This window comes from Brugia malayi (genome assembly GCF_000002995.4).
Source record: "Brugia malayi strain FR3 genome assembly, contig: Bm_v4_Chr3_scaffold_001, whole genome shotgun sequence".
Lineage (NCBI taxonomy): Eukaryota > Metazoa > Nematoda > Chromadorea > Rhabditida > Onchocercidae > Brugia > Brugia malayi.
Window position 1 is genome coordinate 9,706,470 of NW_025062477.1, and position 21,280 is coordinate 9,727,749.

At 32.2% G+C, this 21,280-nt stretch overlaps 1 protein-coding gene and 1 non-coding gene across 2 annotated transcripts; one reads left to right on the forward strand and one right to left on the reverse strand.

The window, feature by feature from the left end:
- Positions 1-6: 6 nt before the first annotated feature.
- Bma-dhod-1 (Dihydroorotate dehydrogenase, mitochondrial precursor, putative) lies at positions 7-4,708 on the forward strand (the record flags this gene model as incomplete). The annotated part of the gene is made up of 10 exons (XM_043080668.1): positions 7-29; positions 151-250; positions 1,074-1,257; positions 1,454-1,575; positions 1,977-2,096; positions 2,588-2,710; positions 2,778-2,897; positions 3,018-3,175; positions 3,425-3,546; positions 4,605-4,708. The coding sequence occupies 10 exons, from the start codon at positions 7-9 to the stop codon at positions 4,706-4,708; spliced, it is 1,176 nt and encodes a 391-aa protein (XP_042936602.1).
- A 5,053-nt stretch (positions 4,709-9,761) lies between these two features.
- Positions 9,762-9,833, reverse strand: Bm14665. Its single transcript has one exon. It is a non-coding gene; the product is annotated as a tRNA-Ala (tRNA).
- Positions 9,834-21,280: the final 11,447 nt, after the last annotated feature.

Here is a 21,280-nt window from a genome sequence, read left to right on the forward strand (position 1 = left end):
TAGAAAATGTATCCAAAATTATCACCGGGGTAAGCACTTTTCAACATATATCCGCAAAGATTTCATCTTAAAACTTAGAAATTAAAAATTTTTTTTGTGTAGAACTGATTAATTAGCGACTCTCATTGTTACTGCATTCTTTCATTTAAGATATATTACGAAGTCAACCGCCATTATCCTGTCATCTTCCACGTTTCTGTATGGATTTATGGAGTATATCACAGGAAATGAAGTCTTTCAGCGGAAGCAAGTAAATATTTTCTGAATCTAAAATTCTGATAAAATTTCCAGAAATTTTAAAAGTTGTGAAATTTTGGATGTTTGGTTAATAAAATCTTTTTACTTGAATCCATATTAACCGTTGTTCCTTACTCAATTTAACTGTTGCTGAGTTTTCATTATAATTTATAGCAACTGTATTTGAACCACCTAAAGGCGTGAATGCTCCAAATGTTTAAAGGTCATAATTGAGAATCGTCTCCAACTTATACATTATAAAAATTACACAGAAAGCTATAAAATAGCTATTTTTGACTTATCAGTAATTTATAACACGCAATATATATCTCAACTTATATGTATTGGCATTCCACAGCTTAACTGTCGAACCATCTGAACTAATGATAATAACCGGTAAACGGATGGAAGCAAACTGCTGATGCCTTTTCCGTGCATGTCCACCCAGATAGCAACACGTGTTTCATTCCAGTAGTCCTATATTTTAACAAAGCTTTTAACAAGAATATTTGCACCCAAAATCAGATATGGTGCATCAATCTCCCACAACACCATGAATTGTACAGCTTTTTCATGATTTTCCAGAGTGAAATTTGCAAAGGTGTTATCTTTTGAAATGAAATGATAACTGCATTACATAATGATTATGATTTGAAATGAAGTTACGACAAAGATGAATTAAGCTACCATGTCTGGGAATAATCCAACGTCATCCTTCTTTAATCATATTTTTCATCTTCATTGCTTCGCACTCTGTTTATTATCCCAATCCCAAGATTTCTCTTCTTTGTCTGGAAATAACATTAAAAACTGAAATTTTATGGTTATATTTCCAGCTTATGCCTTTATTGAACTGCATATTAAGACCAGAATTAACAGTACGGTTTAATATTTATTTGGCAAAGCATCGTTTGTTACCACTATTTAGTCACAGTTATCGGGAGCACTCCGAACTTAATTGTAATGTGATGAATATGCACTTCAAGAATCCACTTGGATTAGCTGCTGGCTTTGATAAAGGTAAAGTTTTTTTTGAATTTCTGACTCTGCAGATACTGAAATCCATATTCAACAAATGTTATAAATTTGTCTATCAGTGATATAGTCGAGATACTTTAAGCAAATAGTTTTCGGCAGTCACGCTGTTTGAATTTTCTAATCCTTTACTTTTCTTGTTTGTATTTATGAATCTGTTGTTTTAGTTTCCTTTTTCTAGATGCTGAAGCAATAAAAGGTTTGAGGGAAAGCGGTTTTGGTTTTATTGAAGTAGGCACCGTAACACCGTTGCCGCAGAAAGATGCCCATAACTCTGTGGTTAAACTTTTGTTCAAGGATGAAGTGAGTTTTCCTAATTTCATTTTCACAAGTGGAATCTTGAAAACAAAAGTTTTTTGTTAAAAGATGTGGGATGTATGTATCTAAAATTTGTTGCTCTTTAATAACAGTTTTAAACATTGATAAACGCTTGATGAGGAATGATGTATTTTGAGTCCCAAATTTCATTTGTATTTTGGTTCGACAACATGGTTGTAAAGTGCCGGAATTTTTCTAATGTTCAACAGAGTTACTTAATAATAAATGATTTTTTTTTGCAAGAATTCTGTAAAGTTTTTTGATATAGAGCATGCCAGTTTTTATAATGACCGGTGGAGCATTTTCGGCTCTGAAGGGAGATTTGATTCAGTGTCAAATAATATTCTAGAATCTCCGGACAGAATTTTATTCTATGAATATTTCAGGGATATCTAAGTTGTGGCAAATTTAAAAGCGCAGGATTGAGTATTGTATATTTGTTTGTTAAAAGAGCTTATGATCGAAACGCCGATGTCCCGCTTGGTGTAAATATTGGCAGAAATGCAGTTCGTAATTAACTTTTTGATTGTATTTTTTTCTGAAATTGTTTTCACTATATTTTAGGGATATTTTAGAAATTCAATCAATCATGAATGACACTGACAATTCATTTTTTATGAATATGTTTGATTCTGGATATGTATGTTTCCATATTTTGGTTTCTAAATCTTCAACTAATTTCGATTATTGTAATTAATTCTTTCGACGAGAAACACCCCGTCTTGATAATATTTCAGTATCTAGAGAAAATAAAGAATCATTGTTAGTAGATTTCTCCTGTTTAGGTTGAAATAAGTTTATGATTTTATGATTATATATTTTCCTGAAATTATTTCAGTAGTTTTACTGTTACATACATAGTGTGAAGACGGGAGGAAAGCAGTGAGGTTATAGAGATACACATTTTAAATATTTAAAAATTTTGCTTTGTAAATAATAGTCTTCATTTTTTTTGCATGTGAAATTTCTAGCAAGTGAGAGCCTTTTTTTTTTTTAGGGATTCACTGAGCTTAAAGTGGATTACAGTCTCGGTGCTTATTATTTTGGTCGTTTTAGTAACTATTTGGTTGTGAACCTTGGTAGCCAGAATGGTTCAGAGACAATTGCTGATATGGAAATTGTAAGTATGTCTGTTTCGTTTTTAATACTTTCAAATTATTGCTGTTAATAACTATGTGATGTTTTAGGCATTGCAGGGCGTTACTTCTGCTGTCTATCCAATAGTACAGACCAACGGACCTCCACCAAAAATTCTGATAAAAATTCCACCTGATCTGTCAATTATAGACCTGAAAAAAGTCATCAAGGTTTCTTTTATTGTTGGTGAATTGCTTTTTTCAAAAACGCAAATTTTAAAGCTATGTTTCTAATTACAAGATATTTTTTTATTTAAGATTTCTCTTTGTAAATAAAATAATAGTTTGAAGATAGTGCTAAATAAACGATATAATGTGGATGGCATCATAATTTCGAATTCCACCACGAACCATCCGAAAAATCTTCAAAGCGTGCTACTGGAAGACGGTTTTTTGAGTGGCAGGCCACTACGAGATATAAGTACAAATTGCATACGAAATGTTTACAGGTATCTTTGGATGTTTTGTAGAACGCCGGTTAGTATTATTCGGATGTCGTCTTTAAAATTATTTTTGAATATTTGTTGTTTATTGAAAGTAAAATATCAGATTTCGTGAGTGCGCTTTAATTTAGTTCAGCATTGTTTCTATTTGTTTCTAATTTATGTGATTTCTTGGAAATCATTGGAATTTTCATTTCATTATACGTAAAACACTTTATTAGAATAGAATTTCTTTAATTCAGTTGAATTCTGTAGTTTATCACATGGGAAAATTCCAATCATTGGTTGTGGAGGTATATCAACCGGTCAAGACGCATACGAAAAAATTCGAGCTGGAGCAAGTCTTGTGCAGCTTTATTCATCACTTCTTTATCAAGGTAGGAAATTATAGATGTTTTACGCTATAGTTCACTTCATATTTGAGAGAAAATTTATATCCGATGTTACTTGTTTAATCTCTTATTCACAGTAGAAATATCATTGTTAGTATATTGCATTCAATGTACTTAGGTGACAATAATATACTACGTATATTGCATGTAAAATACCTAAATTGATACCTATTCTTACTTCCGTAGTACAGTTGTTTTTAGGTGTAGTTGTTTAGTTCTATAATATACAGTCTTTACTGTGGAAGTGTTTGAATACATTTCAATCATTTTTTCTTTAATTTGATGGATTACTAACGTATTTTATTGCTATTTGATATTTGATTTCATGATTCAGAAAAGATTCAATTCGATATTTTTGTAATATTGTCTTAACTTAACTAGTGAGGCATCTGTGACGAAAGTAGTACAAGTTCTTTTTTAGGAAAAAGTGATGTAGGAATTTTGTATGCGACAGGTTTTTTGAAATTTCTAACTTCCGATATGGACTTTTCTAGCTTTATAACTTTCTTCTAACAAATTTAATAGGATTTAGCAGCTGTTATTTCTAGCGCCTGGGAAAGATCCAAAAGCTTAGAAACGAAAAACTGAAAGCAAAATGAGTAGTGAGATTTCTTATTATACGCAATGTCGGCAACGTTTGTCTATAGCATTACTCCAATTTGCCGTTAATTTAATGCGTAGATGGAACATATGAGGCATAATTAGAAATGCAAGGAAAAATTAGTTTTAGACTTCTTTTCCGAGTTCTTCATTCCAATTCCATCCGTTTCACTCGACCATGATTCTTCTTCTTTAATGAAGTATAAAGTTGTAAGGTTTACAGAATTTCTATTTGGGTAATTAGGTTATTTTTTGAAAAATAATGACTAGCGATATTACATATGCATTTTATTGAATGCCATGTTCAATTATATGTGTTGATTAATGGAAACTATGGGTTTTAATTGTCAATCTTTTCATTTTATTCCTACATCTTTGTTTTTTAAGCATTTCCTAAAACTTTAAAGGAATTCGCATTATTGTTTTACTGGTGCTTCTTTCAGGTTTTCCAGTTATAGGGCGGATAAAACGGGAGCTGGTAGAATGCCTTGCTCGAGATGGTTTTCGCAATATCTCTGAAGCGGTCGGTGCTGATCATAGGAAATAATAATAATGTGTAATTTGAATTCTTGCCATATCGTATTTTAGTAGTCGTTATATAGTGAATGGATGTAACAGTCTTCCAGCATTAAGATAGTTTATATAGTTTAATATGTACTTGTTTTCATATAGATGCAATAAAGTTCTTCTGTACCTGTGAGTTTGTGCTGTTATGAATGGAATTTTATGCTAGTGTTAATTAAGTTTTAAATCGTTTTGTTGAATTCAATAAAATTCATTTAAATCTCTTTTAATAGCAGGTTTGTCTTTCGTTCGTTTCCTGCATTAATGTTGCCAAGAAGTTGGATAATCAGTGGTGCATGCAATGTGATGAAGTGATATAGGAAGCAGTAAATGTTTCAGTAACAGTATCAGTGTAGGGATGTATCGTTCCTTACCTACGTTATTTTTCAAACTTACCATCATCACGTTCAAAGTGCCAGTCAAGTTGGATTGTTGAGCCGAGATGGATTGTTAATTACAAGTACAAGGCTGAGTTGCTGCGGTTGCGGGTGTGTGTTTTAATGTCTTCTCGTCTCCACTTGCTGATATCCTTTTACTCCTTTGCTAACTTTCTCATTTTTCTCTATGCTTTCAGTCTAGAACTGCACTGGCACCATTATTTCAGTCCTTCATTACTGGATAATAATTTTGCATTTTAGGCGAATTAATTTCTGCATTTTCAATGTGCTTTCCCCTACTAACCCATTAACAACTAGCCAGTGGCAGTGGCACCTCAACCAATTTACACTTCAACAAACCAGTGAACTGAATGAACTGAATATATTTGTTTGAATGTGTGCAGAATCTTTTCTTCCAGTCTTGTGCAAGGGTTTTCTCCTGTGCTTGAAAGTAATTAACGATATCAACCGACCGGTGTCCATTACTATCTCTTGATCTTAAGTCGATTACCTGTACCAAATTATCTTCTAACAGCGCTGTCCATTCCATTTCATACTTTTGGTTACATAAGGTATGCACAGAAGTCAAAGTTTACTAGACTCGAAAACTCAGGTAAGGCTTTGTTCGTTTTTTTTTTCTTTGTTTTGGCATACCAATTTTTATTATTGTGTAGAAACTCATTTCGACAAAAAGAAGTTTATATTCGAATTCTGTTTTAAATTTGTTGAGAGAGAGTAGAAAATAGGTTGTTGATTTGTTGGTGGTTCAGTGTGTACATAAGGTGAATCTAACAAGCTCCAGTCATTTGTCCTTAATTTGAATGACTTTTAATATTTGGTTAGGAATGGGTGGCATACCTTAGTAAATAGAATACATACGTTTATCTTTTCCCATCATCACGTGCTATATGTAGTTCATTACTGGTATGTCCAGTCCTTTGGGATCATAGGAAATTTTGAAACAATCATGAGATTTTAGTATATGACATTTCATGATCCGAAATCAAATTCCAAGAGTATATTTGCAGTTGTTAATTATTTGCAGCAATTACTTATTGAATCAAAAAACTACTGGCACTGTTTGTTTTCATTTTGAGAAAGATGGGTTTCAGTTTGATATTTAAAATGACTTTTGCTAGTTTGATATTAATGAAAACAAGGAAGACTATTATAGGAAAATTTGCTCAAATCTCTCTTACTCGAGTCCTTTTACATTTTTTATTGTAATGCAATCTTTTCTTTATCAATAAAAAGATTTTGCCGATGAAATCTTAAATGATTAGAACAATCAGCATAAGAAACCCATGCGAGAAGAGAACGAAGCCTTTGCATATGTTTGATTTTACCATTTTAAAATATAAAGAGAGAGAAAGGAGAAGGAATATAAATGCTTGAAAATTTAATTATCGCTCATTTCTTAAATTGATCATTCTTTGGTCAAGCAAGCTAGCCAGCCAGAATTATTATTGCTGTTCCCGAATTCTCTCTGTTCTAAAACGCTCTTACCTTCACTTAATTTTGCACAAGCATTGCACGAAAATGAATCAAATAGAAGAGTGGAAATTTTTATTTTAATTAAAAAAGAGAGGCGAGGAAAATTAATTGTTACGAATGTTGAGAAGAAGTAGAGGGAGCGATAGCAAAAGGTATAGGGTAAGCAGTTACTATTAAAATAAGGACACTGTTTTTTGCACAATTAATTAAAATAGCAGTAATTTTATTCGCCATGAGCAACTCTTCATTCTGCTACATCCTTGCTTTAAATTCACATTTCTTTTCCTTTAAAAAAATTCTCAGTCTTTGAAAATTCATAATTTATGAAAAGCCTGTTTAATAAAAGAAGTATTTTATGCAGAAAATTTTATTTTCTTTCGGTTTTCATGCACTATTACTCTCATAAAATTGTACCGAGAAAGTGCGATGGATGAAGGCTGAAGGTGCAGGAGCAGTACAAGATTTTGGAATATTGGAATTAGTGAAGTTGAAGTCGAACGATCTGAACGGCTGGTGCTGTGATAGTATTTCAGTACAACGTACACATGGGTTTATAATCTATTTCTTAGTCTTTCCGAATCCTACATTGAGCATCTATTGTGCTTATTTGTTTCAAATTTTCAGCAAAAGTCAATGCACACATTCAATGACATACGTAATTATTGGACAGGTAGATAAATGACCAAAAGTAGATAATAGATAGTGATACTGTTACAAGTTACTATTATTCCAGATATCACCGATACTGGTGAAGGTCACCAATTTGCGTGCAGTATTAGCAATCAGATAAAAGCGTGTAATTCCTTTTCAGACCACTTTTAATTCTCGAAAAAACAAACTTCTAAAATTTATTTCCTTCCAAAAAAGAAAACAAGGAAGAATAAAAGAAAAGATTATTTAAAAAAAAGCAAAAAAGTATGAGAAGTAAGAGTTTTTTAAAATATGAAGTGATGATTTACATTTATCAGCTTGGATTTCTCATCTACTTCTCAATCTCTCCGAATAATTTTTTGAATTTCAAAACTCATTCTCAGCATTGGTTTTCTGATGAGAATAAGTGCTTAATTATTTTTCAGATAAAAGAAGTAATCCGTAAATAAAATCAGTTTCCCTGAATTTTTTGTTAGTCATTGTACTACACAGCCATTTCTGGCAGCACTTGGAAAGATTAATGAAACAAAGTACTTATGTTGAACATTATTGCAGTTATACTGTCCAGGTCGCTTGTCTCATTCAAAGCATTTAAAAACATACCTGAAATACCTGAATTGAAATCTAATACTGTAAATGACAGCGCGCAACTGCTAACAGTGCTTCAAGTGAGCTCTGCAAGGTAACCTTGGCATTTGAAAAACTTTATTTTTCGTCTTGATTTTCGTCTTGATTCACCAAAAATCAAGTTTTTGATATAAATTTTATCTTTTTGCAAGATTTTTACTTTTTTTACAAGATATTCGAATCATGTGTCCTGTATGAATGGAGTATTAAAGTAACTCATTTGGTTGATAAATATTTATTAATTAATAAAAGAAGTTAAATTAAAAGATTCACATGTCATCTATTCGATTTTATGGGTCTGTTTGTATATTATACCAGTTTTTTCCTTTATTTTCATTTCTCTAGTCTCATCTCTTTTAAAATTCTTACTTCCAATTAAAAAGAGCTGAAAGCAATAAAGCGTCCAGGCTCACAAGGCATTTTTAAAGTGGTTGCACTCTTACACTCTTCATGTGGTGTGAATTATCTCCTGGAAGTTCAACCTGCAAAAATTTTTTTGAGTAACTCAAATTTCTCTATTTGCTAAATGATGAAAAATCATCAGAAGTATTATTGATTAAGGTCACGCATTAAATTTATTTTAATTTGTTTCACTTAGCTGAAGTGGCATGTTTTTTGGATTAAGACAAAATGAAGCTTCAACCATTGGCGATCTAATAGATCAATCTGACTAAGGCTCAATATGAAGCCTTAATGAGTATGTCTATTTATGTGTTCAGTGATATAATTCTCTAAGGGAGTTAGCTCTCTGCTGTATATTTCTGCATATGTTTATCTGTGTCCTCGGTGTAAGTGAACGCCGAAATATTAACTGAAGGAACTTTTCACTATAATCCTCTTATCACTTTTATTTTATTATTATATATTATTATAAATTATTATCTGTTGCTATTATTATTAATTGTTGCAATCATCAACATGACATATAAGGGCAAATGAGAAAAAGCTCATCTTTGAATGATAAAGGGGACGTTGATGTTCTCATTCTAAATTCCCCGCTTTCGTATCTTCCTTATCCTAAATAAATTTGAATTAACTCTTGGTTTCCAATCGAAGCTCATTCATTACTTGAGACCTGATGGGAAGTGAAATGTTTGGCCACGACAAATGTTCATTATCATTACATTTTCATGTAAAGATAATAATAATGTTCATTATTATTATTTTATTAGCAGTCGTTTAAATCTTATTCCTAATAGCGCCCCAAACTCCAAAGAAATCTAATTTACATTATGTTAGATGTGAGATCAGCAAGATATTGTTGGGTAAACAAATAACCAGTTAATCCGATAATTAGCACATTTCTCTGGACCCTGTATTTGTAATCTCTTTTTAGAGATTTATAATCTCAGAGATGGATAATTTATATCAGAAGAGTGAGAGGACAAGATCAGTTAGGGAGGAAAATAGCTCAAATACTGAAATCCATCAGTGTTTAATATTGCAATTTTCCCCTTATTTTAAATTTATACAGTCATCATATTTCGGAAGTTTATCACTTCTAGTTTATTTTCATTAGTGACGATTTTCAAAAAAGCTCAACAGTTATAGTAACATCAACGATTATCTATAGCTGAAAGTATCCAACCATTTGCTGTAAGTAGTTGATATTTTAGCCATCCGATAAACAAACCAAATTATCTATTTGAAAAAACTATCAACAATGCTGTCCCCGGCATGGCCATTAAGCATTGCCACTAGGACAGGAAATGAACGGACACTTCGGATGCATTTACTAATAGACAATTGAACTCACTCACATGTGACATTTTGTTATATACACTTAACCCATCAGCTTTTTGGTTGGCAATAGTCATGCATGTCTTTTACAGACATTAAATTGTTTCATTTTAAAATCTCTTAATAGGAAAATGTGGCGCTCGCCGGTGGAGATATAGGGAATCGAACCCCAGCCCTCTCCCATGCTAAGGGAGCGCTCTACCCCTGAGCTATATCCCCGACAATTCCCCCAATTTATTTTCAAATGAAAATTGGAGAGAAATTCCACTTTGTTATTCTTATTAATTTATCTTTTCGGGAATTAAGTTCGACTTCCAACAGATTTTCTGAAACCAATTCAAAAGTTGTTCGAATAGTTATCAGGATTTATACAATGTCAACATAATTCTCTCAGCACTCTTTCTTACAGTACGAAATTGTCCACAATAAACTCACATATCGGGAATTGTACTTAACTGCTCAACCTTAATATCACGGTCTAGGCTTATATTTAGTGATCAAAAAATTGTCCTTTATTCTTAAATTAAAAAGAAGAAAATTTCATTGTGTGTATCCTCTTTAAAAGAAGAAAATCTCATTGTGTCCTACTGAAGATGCATCCTACTGAAGGCATCAGATAATTAATTACTCGTATATGTCCATACACTTTAATTTTATTTTAATTAAATTAATGTGTAAACCACTTCTATTATGTCTTCTGCTCCCTCTTCTTCAAACACTATTGCACCTCTAAAACGTTGGAAGGCCTAATCAGAGAAGCTTGTGAGATGAATTACTGCGCATTGGTTCAATATCACGGAAAGATGTGTAAATGATGCTGGTAAGTATACATGGTACTCATACTTATCAAATGTATCTAGTATGGCACATAATATTTTTGATCCATAAGTACTGACAGTCAAGATGAAAGCAAAAACCAAATTTAAGCAGAAATTTATTAACAAAGAAACTCATTAAAGTTTTATGCAATACCATGAAAAAATAATAATGGAAATATTGGTAACTACCAGAGATATGAAAACATCCATGAATGCGGTAAATTAAATGTAGAGAAATAATTTCTGCTTAAATTTTATGAGGCAATTTCAAACAAGCGCGCTTTATATAGAAACCAAGAAATATAAAACTTAATTATGATTTAATGTATAGGAGCTTTGAAATATTTAAACTTCTTTATCGAAATAACACTGTGTGGATAGGCTTTTAAGAACCTTTAGCATTTGAAAGACTCTGGTAAGTTTTAAGAAATCTTAGCTAGAACCAATTTTTTGCAAAATAAGTAGCTACAATTACTTTTCATTAATTGTTTTCAAAAAATTGCATTTCCATTTCTAGCATATTTCACATCGTTGATATGACAAAAATGAAATAATTTCTTATTAATCTGATACATCTGAAGTATTATTCTGAAGAAAAAAAAGTGTTTGAAGTGGCGCACTTATCGCCATTATCGCCATTTATTTTGTGTTGATAACAGTCCATCATACAGTCAATTGGATTTTTAATCTGATCCTAAGATTAATAATGGAAATAGCATATCACTCAAATAAAACAACATGTTGCGCAGAAAGAAATGAAAGATTCATTGAAATCAGTAAGCATAGTTTCCGAGAGGAGTTATGAGGGAGAATTAAACATGTACCGAGAAATAGGACAGAATGAGATCAAAGGAGGACAGAATTTAAATCTAGATAAATCGCCTGTAGCTTGCAATTCTTTACCTACTGATTTATTGAATCACTCGTAGTAGAACGAAATAGTTTTTTTAAAGAAATTCAATAAATACTACAAATTTTATTAAATCGTGTTTCATCTTGCTGGAACTCATTGTCAGACTCACAAAGCACATGTAGAAAAATATGATTTAGTGCTCGATGTTGACAATTATGTAAGAAATTTACAAAGTTTTCAATAATCTCAACAAATTAAAGTGATCAGAAACAAGCTGCCAAAAAACTTTTTGACACTTTAAATCTTATTTCTCCAATTTCTGCTTCTTGCTGACCTAAACGGTGCGTTTAGAGTTTTAACGATATAGTGATGGAAGGAGGGGCTTGTCTGTTGGTTTTGAATTAAAAAGAAAGCATTAATGCGATAACAAACGACCGGTGGTTAATGGGTTGGCGCCGACAACAGCAAACGACCGCTTGGATCTTGTATTTTTCTTATTTTTGTTGTTTGAAAGGGCCTGAACTTAGTATTAGTATACCTAATGTTATAGATTTTTTTTTGTACTTTTAATTTCCAAAAATAAAAATACCAGTATTATTCCAGGGAAACAAAAAATCAGATTTTCTGATGAGGTAAGGTTTAATGTATAAAAGAAAAATATTGATGTAAATCATCTTATGAAAAAGATGGCTTTACATTTAGAACAGTTTTTTCAACCAACCTGTGAACATGTCCATTGTTAAAGTTCGTATTAGTGCGAATGGTAACAATTTAACTAGAAAATAAATAGATAATTGTGTATAAGCATATAGAAAATCAATACGTCCAGAACGTGATCTTCGATGATTGTATTTAGATCTCAAGTTTACCCGCCTATCATACCTTTGTCCATTGTTTTCTAAGCGCTATATACTAAGTGTCAATTGGATGAAAATCTTTGAAAAGACAAATGCAGAAAACTGAGAACAAACAATTGTGCTAAGATTGACCCAATAGATCAATTAGTTAATGAGTTGTCCACTTACTAGGTTCACTCTAAAGCATTAGTTCCTTCGGATATTAATTGATGAAATTGCACAAAGCATGCGACAATAATTCTTTATCTTGTCCATCCCTCTGTCATCCACCACTTTTCCTTCTACTTTCTTGTCATTCCAACATTTGATGGTCCTCATCATTTCCTCCTCTTTTTCATTTGCTGCATGTCTTTTAGTCATGCAACTGATTTTTTAGAGGATGCAATAAGTACGCGCTTGTGAACTTAAATTATTTAGTACTTTCTCGATTTATTAAATTTCTTTTATCATTTTAAAAATAGGTGGAAAGGAAATTTGAATGATACACTTCGGATATGATGCTTTAACAGACAAATTTATTAGCAGATAGATTTACCAGGTTAAAATTGGATTCCAAAATGATGGACTCAGCTCTTTGCTCTTCTGACCAGCAAACACTTACGTTTGAAAAGAAGATGCATTTTCTCTTCCTCTCTCTGCTTGCAAGCTTTTAATTTAGTGAAGTGACAAAACAAAAGGAAAAATGCATTGAGTGTATTGCGGTAATAAAATTGCTCTCTTAAGAGGAGAAAGGGTACACGAAAAGATGTGGAAGAGAGAAAAAGAACGAATAATTTAAAAAATCGATGTTAAATAGAAATAAAATTAAAAATTTAATTTCTTTTCTGCCTATCTTTCCGTCGTTCACATCATTCCCGCTTCCTCTTGGTAGTTGTTCTGCTATACAAATTAATTGCACTTCATTTTAGTTTTTTTAATTAGAGGAGTAGATAGAGTTTAGACGCGGAAGTGAAAGGGCGACACGATAGAGGCCCGAGCAAAGTTAGGGACCATGAAATAGTAATCGAAATTACTTCCATACTTTCCATTTCATTAAAAGATCACACTAAATCTCAGTCTGGACAAATGATTAGATGCCAAATTTTCTTCTCGAAATGATGGAGCATATGTCAGAAATCTTCATCCTCGGGACAATGCGCATGCAAGATACAACTAGGTGATTCAAGCCATCAAATGAACAGGTGCACTGAAAGGAATAATTTGATAAATGGCATCCTGTACATCTCCAAATCTACCTTAAGGGAAAAAATTGCATTAAACGGCGAATAGTCCTGCCAAACCTAGTGATTATTTTAAAGAGTCCTTTGCCTTTGCTTATCTTCCAGCACTTATAATTAATTGTGTGGGCAAAACCTTGAAAAAAAGAAGCGGCATCACTGTCACTACTAAGGACAATGAAAGAATCTCTTGCAATCTTAAGAAATCAAAAAAAATGGTCACTGTATTGTCAAAAGAGTTCCTAAGGCTTATCACATGTTGTTAATTCATAAATCTGATGAATTTCGGTTTGAATAATTTCCCAATTCATAAACCCAATATTTTTTACATATTGATTTTACATCTTAGGTGAGATATTCAGTTTTGTAGCTGGCTGAAAGTAGGAAGAGCTCCGGTAGAGATGGCGCGAATACAGGAAAGGACGAGAAAAGCAAACAGAGAGACGAATAATAGATGGATTGCTTAATTGCCGACTCACTAATTAATGGTAATTAACCTCGACAGTGACATGACATTAATGCTGAATTTCGTTGAATTCGTGATAATAGTGCCCCTTCCCTGCTAGTACGATCGCGTATCGGTCTTTTTGCATACTGAATTGATGGATGGTAATGGTTATTATAATTGTGGGATGCATCTTCAAAACGAAGGACATTCTCACATTAATCCTTCCCTACCTTCTCTATAGAAGTACTTTTTTCAACCTTTTTGTTTAAAAATATGGATGGAATCAAAGCTTACGGAACTTTGACAGAGTATTTAATTTGCATTCAGTCTAAGGACAGTAAGTTTGCATTATATGTCCCAGTAATGTCAATTATTGTTTTTTGATATCTTTCTTACTATTCATCGTTTTTGTGTTTCTTTCACTGCCATATCACTTTATCAACGCTTCTACTTCAAGCTTCTTTACTCAATTACTCCACCACGCACCACTTCCTCCATAGTATCCTATCCGAAATCAGCAGTTGAACTAGGCATCAGCATAACTTCTGAGTTTCTTAAGAACGGATTCATATCAAAAATTTCAATAGGATGTAATTTCCAATCATTCCATCTGAATTGATTTAATTTTTCCTATCAAATAATTGTGTATTGATCACTCAAACAGGCCGGAAATCAGTACCAAAAGAAGAAGTCGACATGTCGACAAATGGGTAGCATGGAAACCTATTTGAAGTAGTAACTAATAGTGATGGTGAGACGAAGTTAGCAAGTTAAGCATTTTTATATAGAGGACACTCAAACAATGGTGGCTTGAAAATGAAATTGTTAATTGGAAGGACTGAACACAATGTGAGTTAACAATAAGATAAACAAACAAATTTCATATTCATTTTATTTTCTTAAGAAACTGAAAGTCATTTTCTGTTTTTGCCTTTTCAAGTTGTTAAAAATTGAAATAAAATGTGCTCACTTTTCGTAATTCTTCGGCAAATAAAAAAATTAATGTTATGATCAGAATTATTTTACTTTTTTTACTAAACTTTATTCCTGTCAACAATAATCGGATCTTTAATTAAATAATGCACATCTTACGATCAATCATATTACCTATCCTAATAAATTCCTATATTTTTTTGCAAAAGTATAACATAAAATTAATTTGGAGTCTCACTTTTTTCTCACTGTTTTGTTTTACTTATATAATCAGCGGTTACTGTCGGTGCGAAAATTAATGTTCACATATGTCACCCTTGTCCAGTTTAAGAAAGATGAATAGAATTCGATAGTGAGTGGACTGGACCTTGTTGAACGACAATGGAAAAAATCAAGGAAACCCAAGGAGTCATATAAGTGGGCAATGATGGAATGGAAAAACCACTAATACGTGAAACACATGTAAATAGCGTATGTGATGACTGAATATCTGGAAGTAATGTAACGTGTAAGTAACGTGTGGAAGTGAAAAGACCGTTGCGAGTGCCACTAGATTCTGCAATCCACCTGAAGAAAGAAATATGTAGAAGTGAAGAATCAATCATTGAAGGACAATTGAAAAGGCTAAAATTGGATTTGTCGAAAGTTTCTCGAGGAAGAAAAAAGCATGAAATGCAGAATATATTTTAACAGCCATTGATTTTAATGTAGAAGAATCTACAACATCTATTTGAATTTTGTGGTTATTTAGATATTTTGTGTGATTAGAGAATCAGTACGGAAAGTCGAGCAAGAAATCTCATGTATCTTACTTAATGGTATGGATGAAGTGAAATCTTGTAAATTTAGATAAGTTGCAAGAAATGTATATAATAACTCTATCCATTTGGAGGAAACTTTATTAGAATTAATAACCATTAAATTAAAATCTGGAAAGTAAGAGTATTTAAAATGAGCCTGATATTAATTGATAAAATGATAATAATAATAATAATAATAATAACGAATAATAATAATGATGATAAATAAATAAGCAAATTCAAACTAGAAAATTGTTTCCTTCGTGCACTAAACATTACACCCGTTTCAATAATGAGATGTTCTAAGGAAATATTTAATTCCACCTAATAGAAGTGAAATACTGTGACCGGAAAACAATAAAGCTTTAATAGCAAATCATTGTATCTCTATCTCTACAACGACACTGATCAGATAAGAAATTATTGGAAGTAAGACAGTCGTATCTGAATGATTAGTGCCCGTGTGAGTAAAATACGTTTACTGGTTGAGGTACGTGTGCTAACTTTAATGTTTTAAACAAAAAGTTAAAAAATGAAGTTTAAACCGGAGGCGTGCTTGACAGAGTAGTTGGATTGTTATAGTGATGAGTATGATTGCTGGATCGTTATAATTGCAATCAGGAAAATTTAGTAGAAAATAGTTGTTACGAGAGGACAGTTGGGAATTTTTTTGATGAATATTATAGATCCTCTGATTTGGATCACTGAAAATAAAAGTTATTTACCAAATAATCGTATATGGACAATTACTTCCATCTAGTCAGAAGCACTGCCTGTAAAAATTATATTTTATAAGCCTCTTTAATCTGTCAGACACCTTTTCTGTCTTTGCACTTTTTTCATGCTCCATACTTTCTAACAGTTTTCGCATTACTTTAAAATCTCACTCATATTTTGAATACATCAGTCATCAAGTCTGAATAGATAGCACCTTAGTCCCCAATCTCATATCAACAATAATTGTTTATGCTTACTCTAAGCATTGTTTCAGATAGTTAATATACTCGAAGAACATAGCGATACGTAATAGTGCAACGATAAAATGAATTTGATTTGAGAAAGTATTTTATTTCCAGCTTTTCAAAAGCATTTCCATAGATACTTTAGGTGATATGGAATTTTACTGCCATGAAAAATTTGTTAAGGTTAAATTTCAACTGATGAAGCATAATTATCGGTCTTTGAAATGAATGTTTTCAATTTATTTATTATTGATTTAGGGATAATTTTGATTTCTTGATATGCAATTCACATCCAGAAACTGATTTTGAAAGCACCAAGCTCCATCCACATCATTTCTTTCATGTAAATAAGATCGACACAAGCGGATTAAATGTTGAGCAAATAACCCGAATTTCATGGTAACTGGAATAAAAGCAATATAGTGTTATATTATCATTTGCAACTTGACAGAACCTTTCCATTTTTAGGATCAGTACCATAAAAGGTTGTTTAATACTCCCATAAAATATTTTGGAAACATTAATTTGCTGCACATTTAATGTCTGATGAGAGATGTGTAAATTAAATCCATTGATCTACCTATTAATTTCCTTCTTCGGAATTGTAAATTGGTGATTGGTCGGACCACGTGATGCTTAAACTGCGAAAAGGATAAATGATGATTAACCAAGGGAAGATTTAATCGGAGTGTTGGTTAAGCCAACTTTAAAAATATTTAAAGAATTCGCCGAGTAATTTAAATTGCTTCAATATTAGCACAAGCATGAGTTCTCGAAAACTTTGATTCCGCTGCTTTCTAAATCAATTGGCGTTTGAAAAGAAGACGAATGAGGGGAAAGATTTTGGACAAATTAGGCCCCCATATACACAGTGGGCAGACATAATTCAATTCCACAAATCGCTCCATCCCTAATTATTAATCAAAACTTGTCTGATTGCTAATGAAACAGAGGCTTAGCTTTTCAGTACTCTATTTGTTCTTCTCATGTCGTCGACACTCCCTGGATTCCACCATTCATCAATCAGTCTCTCATCAAAAATTGTTATCTTTCCCAAAACTTTTGTGAAAATTCAAATGAAGACCCAAAATTGTGTTCAAGTGTATTTGCCTATATGATGCATGCCTGTGTCTCATTAGCGTCCCATTTTATTTCTTCTTTCTCGCCTTAGTTCCTGCATCCATTACTTCCCAACATGTTGGAAGAAACGAAAAGAATCTTAGGAAGTTATTAAGTCATACGTCTACTCTGAAAACCTTCAATCTAAAGTTAATTTAATATGAATATTTCCACCTCATTCATTCCCTAAAGCCTGCCATAAAACTCGTTCTTTATATATAATCATAATGCGGTGAGCTGCATTGTGATACATAAATAAATAAATATTTGCCTGAACACTTCAAATGAGCCAGGCATACCTTCTGCTGAAGTAAATGATTTGAACACTGACAAACCAATCAGAAAAATTTGAGCTTTTTTTCTGGTAGTTAATAATGAAGAAGATTTAACACATTACAAAGCTGACATTAGGTAGGTAAAGTAGACAGGTAAAGTGGGTTGTAGACAAGTAAGGTAAAGTTGTGACATAGCAAGAATATGCTGAGAAAATTTTCAGAATCAAACGAATTTGACAGGAAATACAATTGACTTTCATTTGTTGTATTTCCTATCTAAATTTTTGAGATTTTAGAATGTGAAGCCTTATTTGTTAAAAAAGCCAAGTGCACATGTTATGACATGTTAGTAATGAATTTTGAATTCGCGCTCATATTTGTGGATCAATTGGCATAAAAGAGAAGGACATACGATAAGCTTGTGCCGTAAAGACACAAGAAGCCTCAGTCATATTATCATTGTTTGTGCTTTTTGATACCGATTGGGCGGGGGGAGGGGGGACAGGGAGAGGGCGTTTTGTGATGATTTTCAATTTATTTATCTTTCTAGTTCCCCAATTGCCTTTAGCTTTAGAAAGGGAAAAGAGGTGGGTGGGAGAAAAGAAGACGAAAAAAGGGTTGGACAGGACGAATTAATCAGCCTTTTAGTAGTTATTTAAGCTGTCGGTGCTTTCGCTTTCATCATCTTTCTAAGACTTGTATTAAGGCCTATCATTCCATAGATTCGTCCGTTCATTCTTAGGCCTTTCCTCTCTGCAAAGTAAATGAGAAAAATTAAATGATTTAAGGATTTCATATACAAATAGCAGGAGGAATGATGAGAAAAGGCTTCGAGTGGATTAGGCTTGATTTGATTACTTATTTAATCAGTGTGGGAAGGGAATCTCGAGATACCTTACTTCACTTGACGAGAAAGCCCTCTCGCACTAAGTCATTTTCATTTGATTGTGAAGAAATGAGACCTCTAAGCTGCTCCAGCTCTTTTAAATTAATTTCTATGTTTTCAGGCCCCAACAATTACCTTAGAACTCGGGCCACTCATTAATCCATATTGACGTGACTTGCGTGTAATATATATTGTCGAACAATAGCCTATTCATTATCATTAAATTCCTATTTCAGCATTTGCTACAAATAGGAACCTCAAGAAATGTTGGCTTAGGTATCCTTATCTATATATATATCGTCGTTTAGAATTAACATTAGTAATTTCTGACATGTGAAATTTGTCAGAATTTGTCAAAATTTGTCAAAAAAATCATTTTGCCATAACATTGAATGTGAAATTTCCACCTATTTTTAAAGAAGTCATCGAAAGCTACAGCCTGCATCAGATATTAATAAGTCGTCGTGTCGCATATTTCTGTGTTTAAAGTTTCTAATATTTCCAAATTATCGGTTTATAATATTCAAATAGCAAGCTTCAATAGCGATATGTTTCACATTAATTTTGGTAAATTTCGTCCAACTTATTTTTAACTACAACTTTTCAGAATTACTGTTTATAACTTTTGTTACACCAAAGCTGTTATAACTTTTATAACTTTTGTTGTCTGTTCATATATAGTAGGAGAGTGTTGAGGAGCCATTTCACAGGCATCATCAAATTTTAGCATATCGCAAACTACATCGAGCGGAAGTATAAAAGAATTGAAATGCGCTATCATTCTCCACTCTCCTACAGCAAGCTGTTTTTTAACATGTATAATTTGCTTATAAAATTTTGAGTCCGCTGGTCCTTCTATCCGTCACTCCTCATACATATACATATATATATATGTGTACGTGTTTGCTTGTCTGTTCATATACACATTTCTATCTGTCCAGATTAAAAAAATTCACTTTGATGTGACCGCCACCTTTAACAAGCTATATTGTGTGTAAATACTTTGTAGCCCTCATATTTCTCCGCTTCAACATCAATCCGGATTCTCCTATCCTGTTTTTTTCGTTGTGTTCCCGAAAGAAAACACTGAATTTAAATCGAAATAATTTAATATATATATATACCAAAGAAAAATAAGAATTGAAAGTTACCATTTCAGCTTAAAAACTTCTGTTCAAACATTTTTAATCGCTGATTTTTTTAATCGAAAAAAAATTGAAATTTTTTGAGTAAATCAACGACTTTCAGGATATTATAGATTTCGTTGCATTTTTGTGTTTTTATTATACTTATAAAAGAAAATAATACAAGCGTTAAGCTTTTGTACTTCTCGATTGATAGCTCTCCTTCAAATCCTTCTGAATCATAAAAATTCACCAATTTTGAAAAAACTATGCAAGAGTTGAACATTTGTATACATCAATTTTATTGGTGAAATTCTAAAACAAAGTGTATATCAATAGTTAATTAATAAATAAGTAAATGAATTCATTTGTTTAAATTGCACTTGTATATATGTACTTATTTCGAAGCCATTTTTTTTTTTTTTTTTCATTCTTCTACTTTGCCATAGAAAATGATGCTAAAAATGAGGGATATAATTTGTACTACGAAACTTCGTCAAATTTAGATTTTATCAATGTTCAACGGTCGCAGTGCTTATCAGTGATTTGCATCAGTTATTCAAACCAGTTAATAAGATAAACTATTCTTGGGAAATTATTTTAGGTTGTCATCAGCATCAAATATTGTTTGTAACGATGATTTCATATTTAAATTGTTTATGGTCCACTTTCCAAAGTAGTAGAAAGTTCTTTTTCCATTTTTCTTCGTATTCTCCACAACTATTATCACACTAATTAATATAGCCACATAGGAAAAGTGGCATCCAAATGAACTCGTGTATTCCAAGTAAAATTTGTCTGAGTCATTTTCTCAGTTTGTTAGCTGAGGGCAAATGTTATTTGTATTTTGCGTTAATACCTCAGCAATCCTTTATGACAGTCTGCTAATCCGTTCATTTCTCATATAAGATTTTAACGCATATCTGTGCAAACGAGTATTTTATTGGAATAAAAGGCTATTCTAATTACTTTGGTAGTTTTGGTTTAAAAATTTCAGTTTCCTGGAAACCAACCAAGCAACCATTCAGAGCGATTAAATTCGACCTTTCAGTTGTTCTCCAAAAAGCAATTTTTCATTTGGATTCTAACAGAACATGTCTACATCGTATATATATTTATACTGTACTTTAGTGATCAGTTTATTATTTATTAGGTCTCATTTGGATTATAAAACATTACCCGAAAGATATTTCGAGAAGCCTCTTGTTGCTCGATTTGATTTTTTATCCAAAATAATTTGAAGTTTAATAAGGAAATGCCAATAAATCCAGAGTGAACTTTTCCCAGATTTTTCACTCTTAGCTTTGTGTTCTTTATTCTTTTATTCAAAATGAAACAGGCTGTATAAAATTATTTAGACGTGCTCAGGAATAA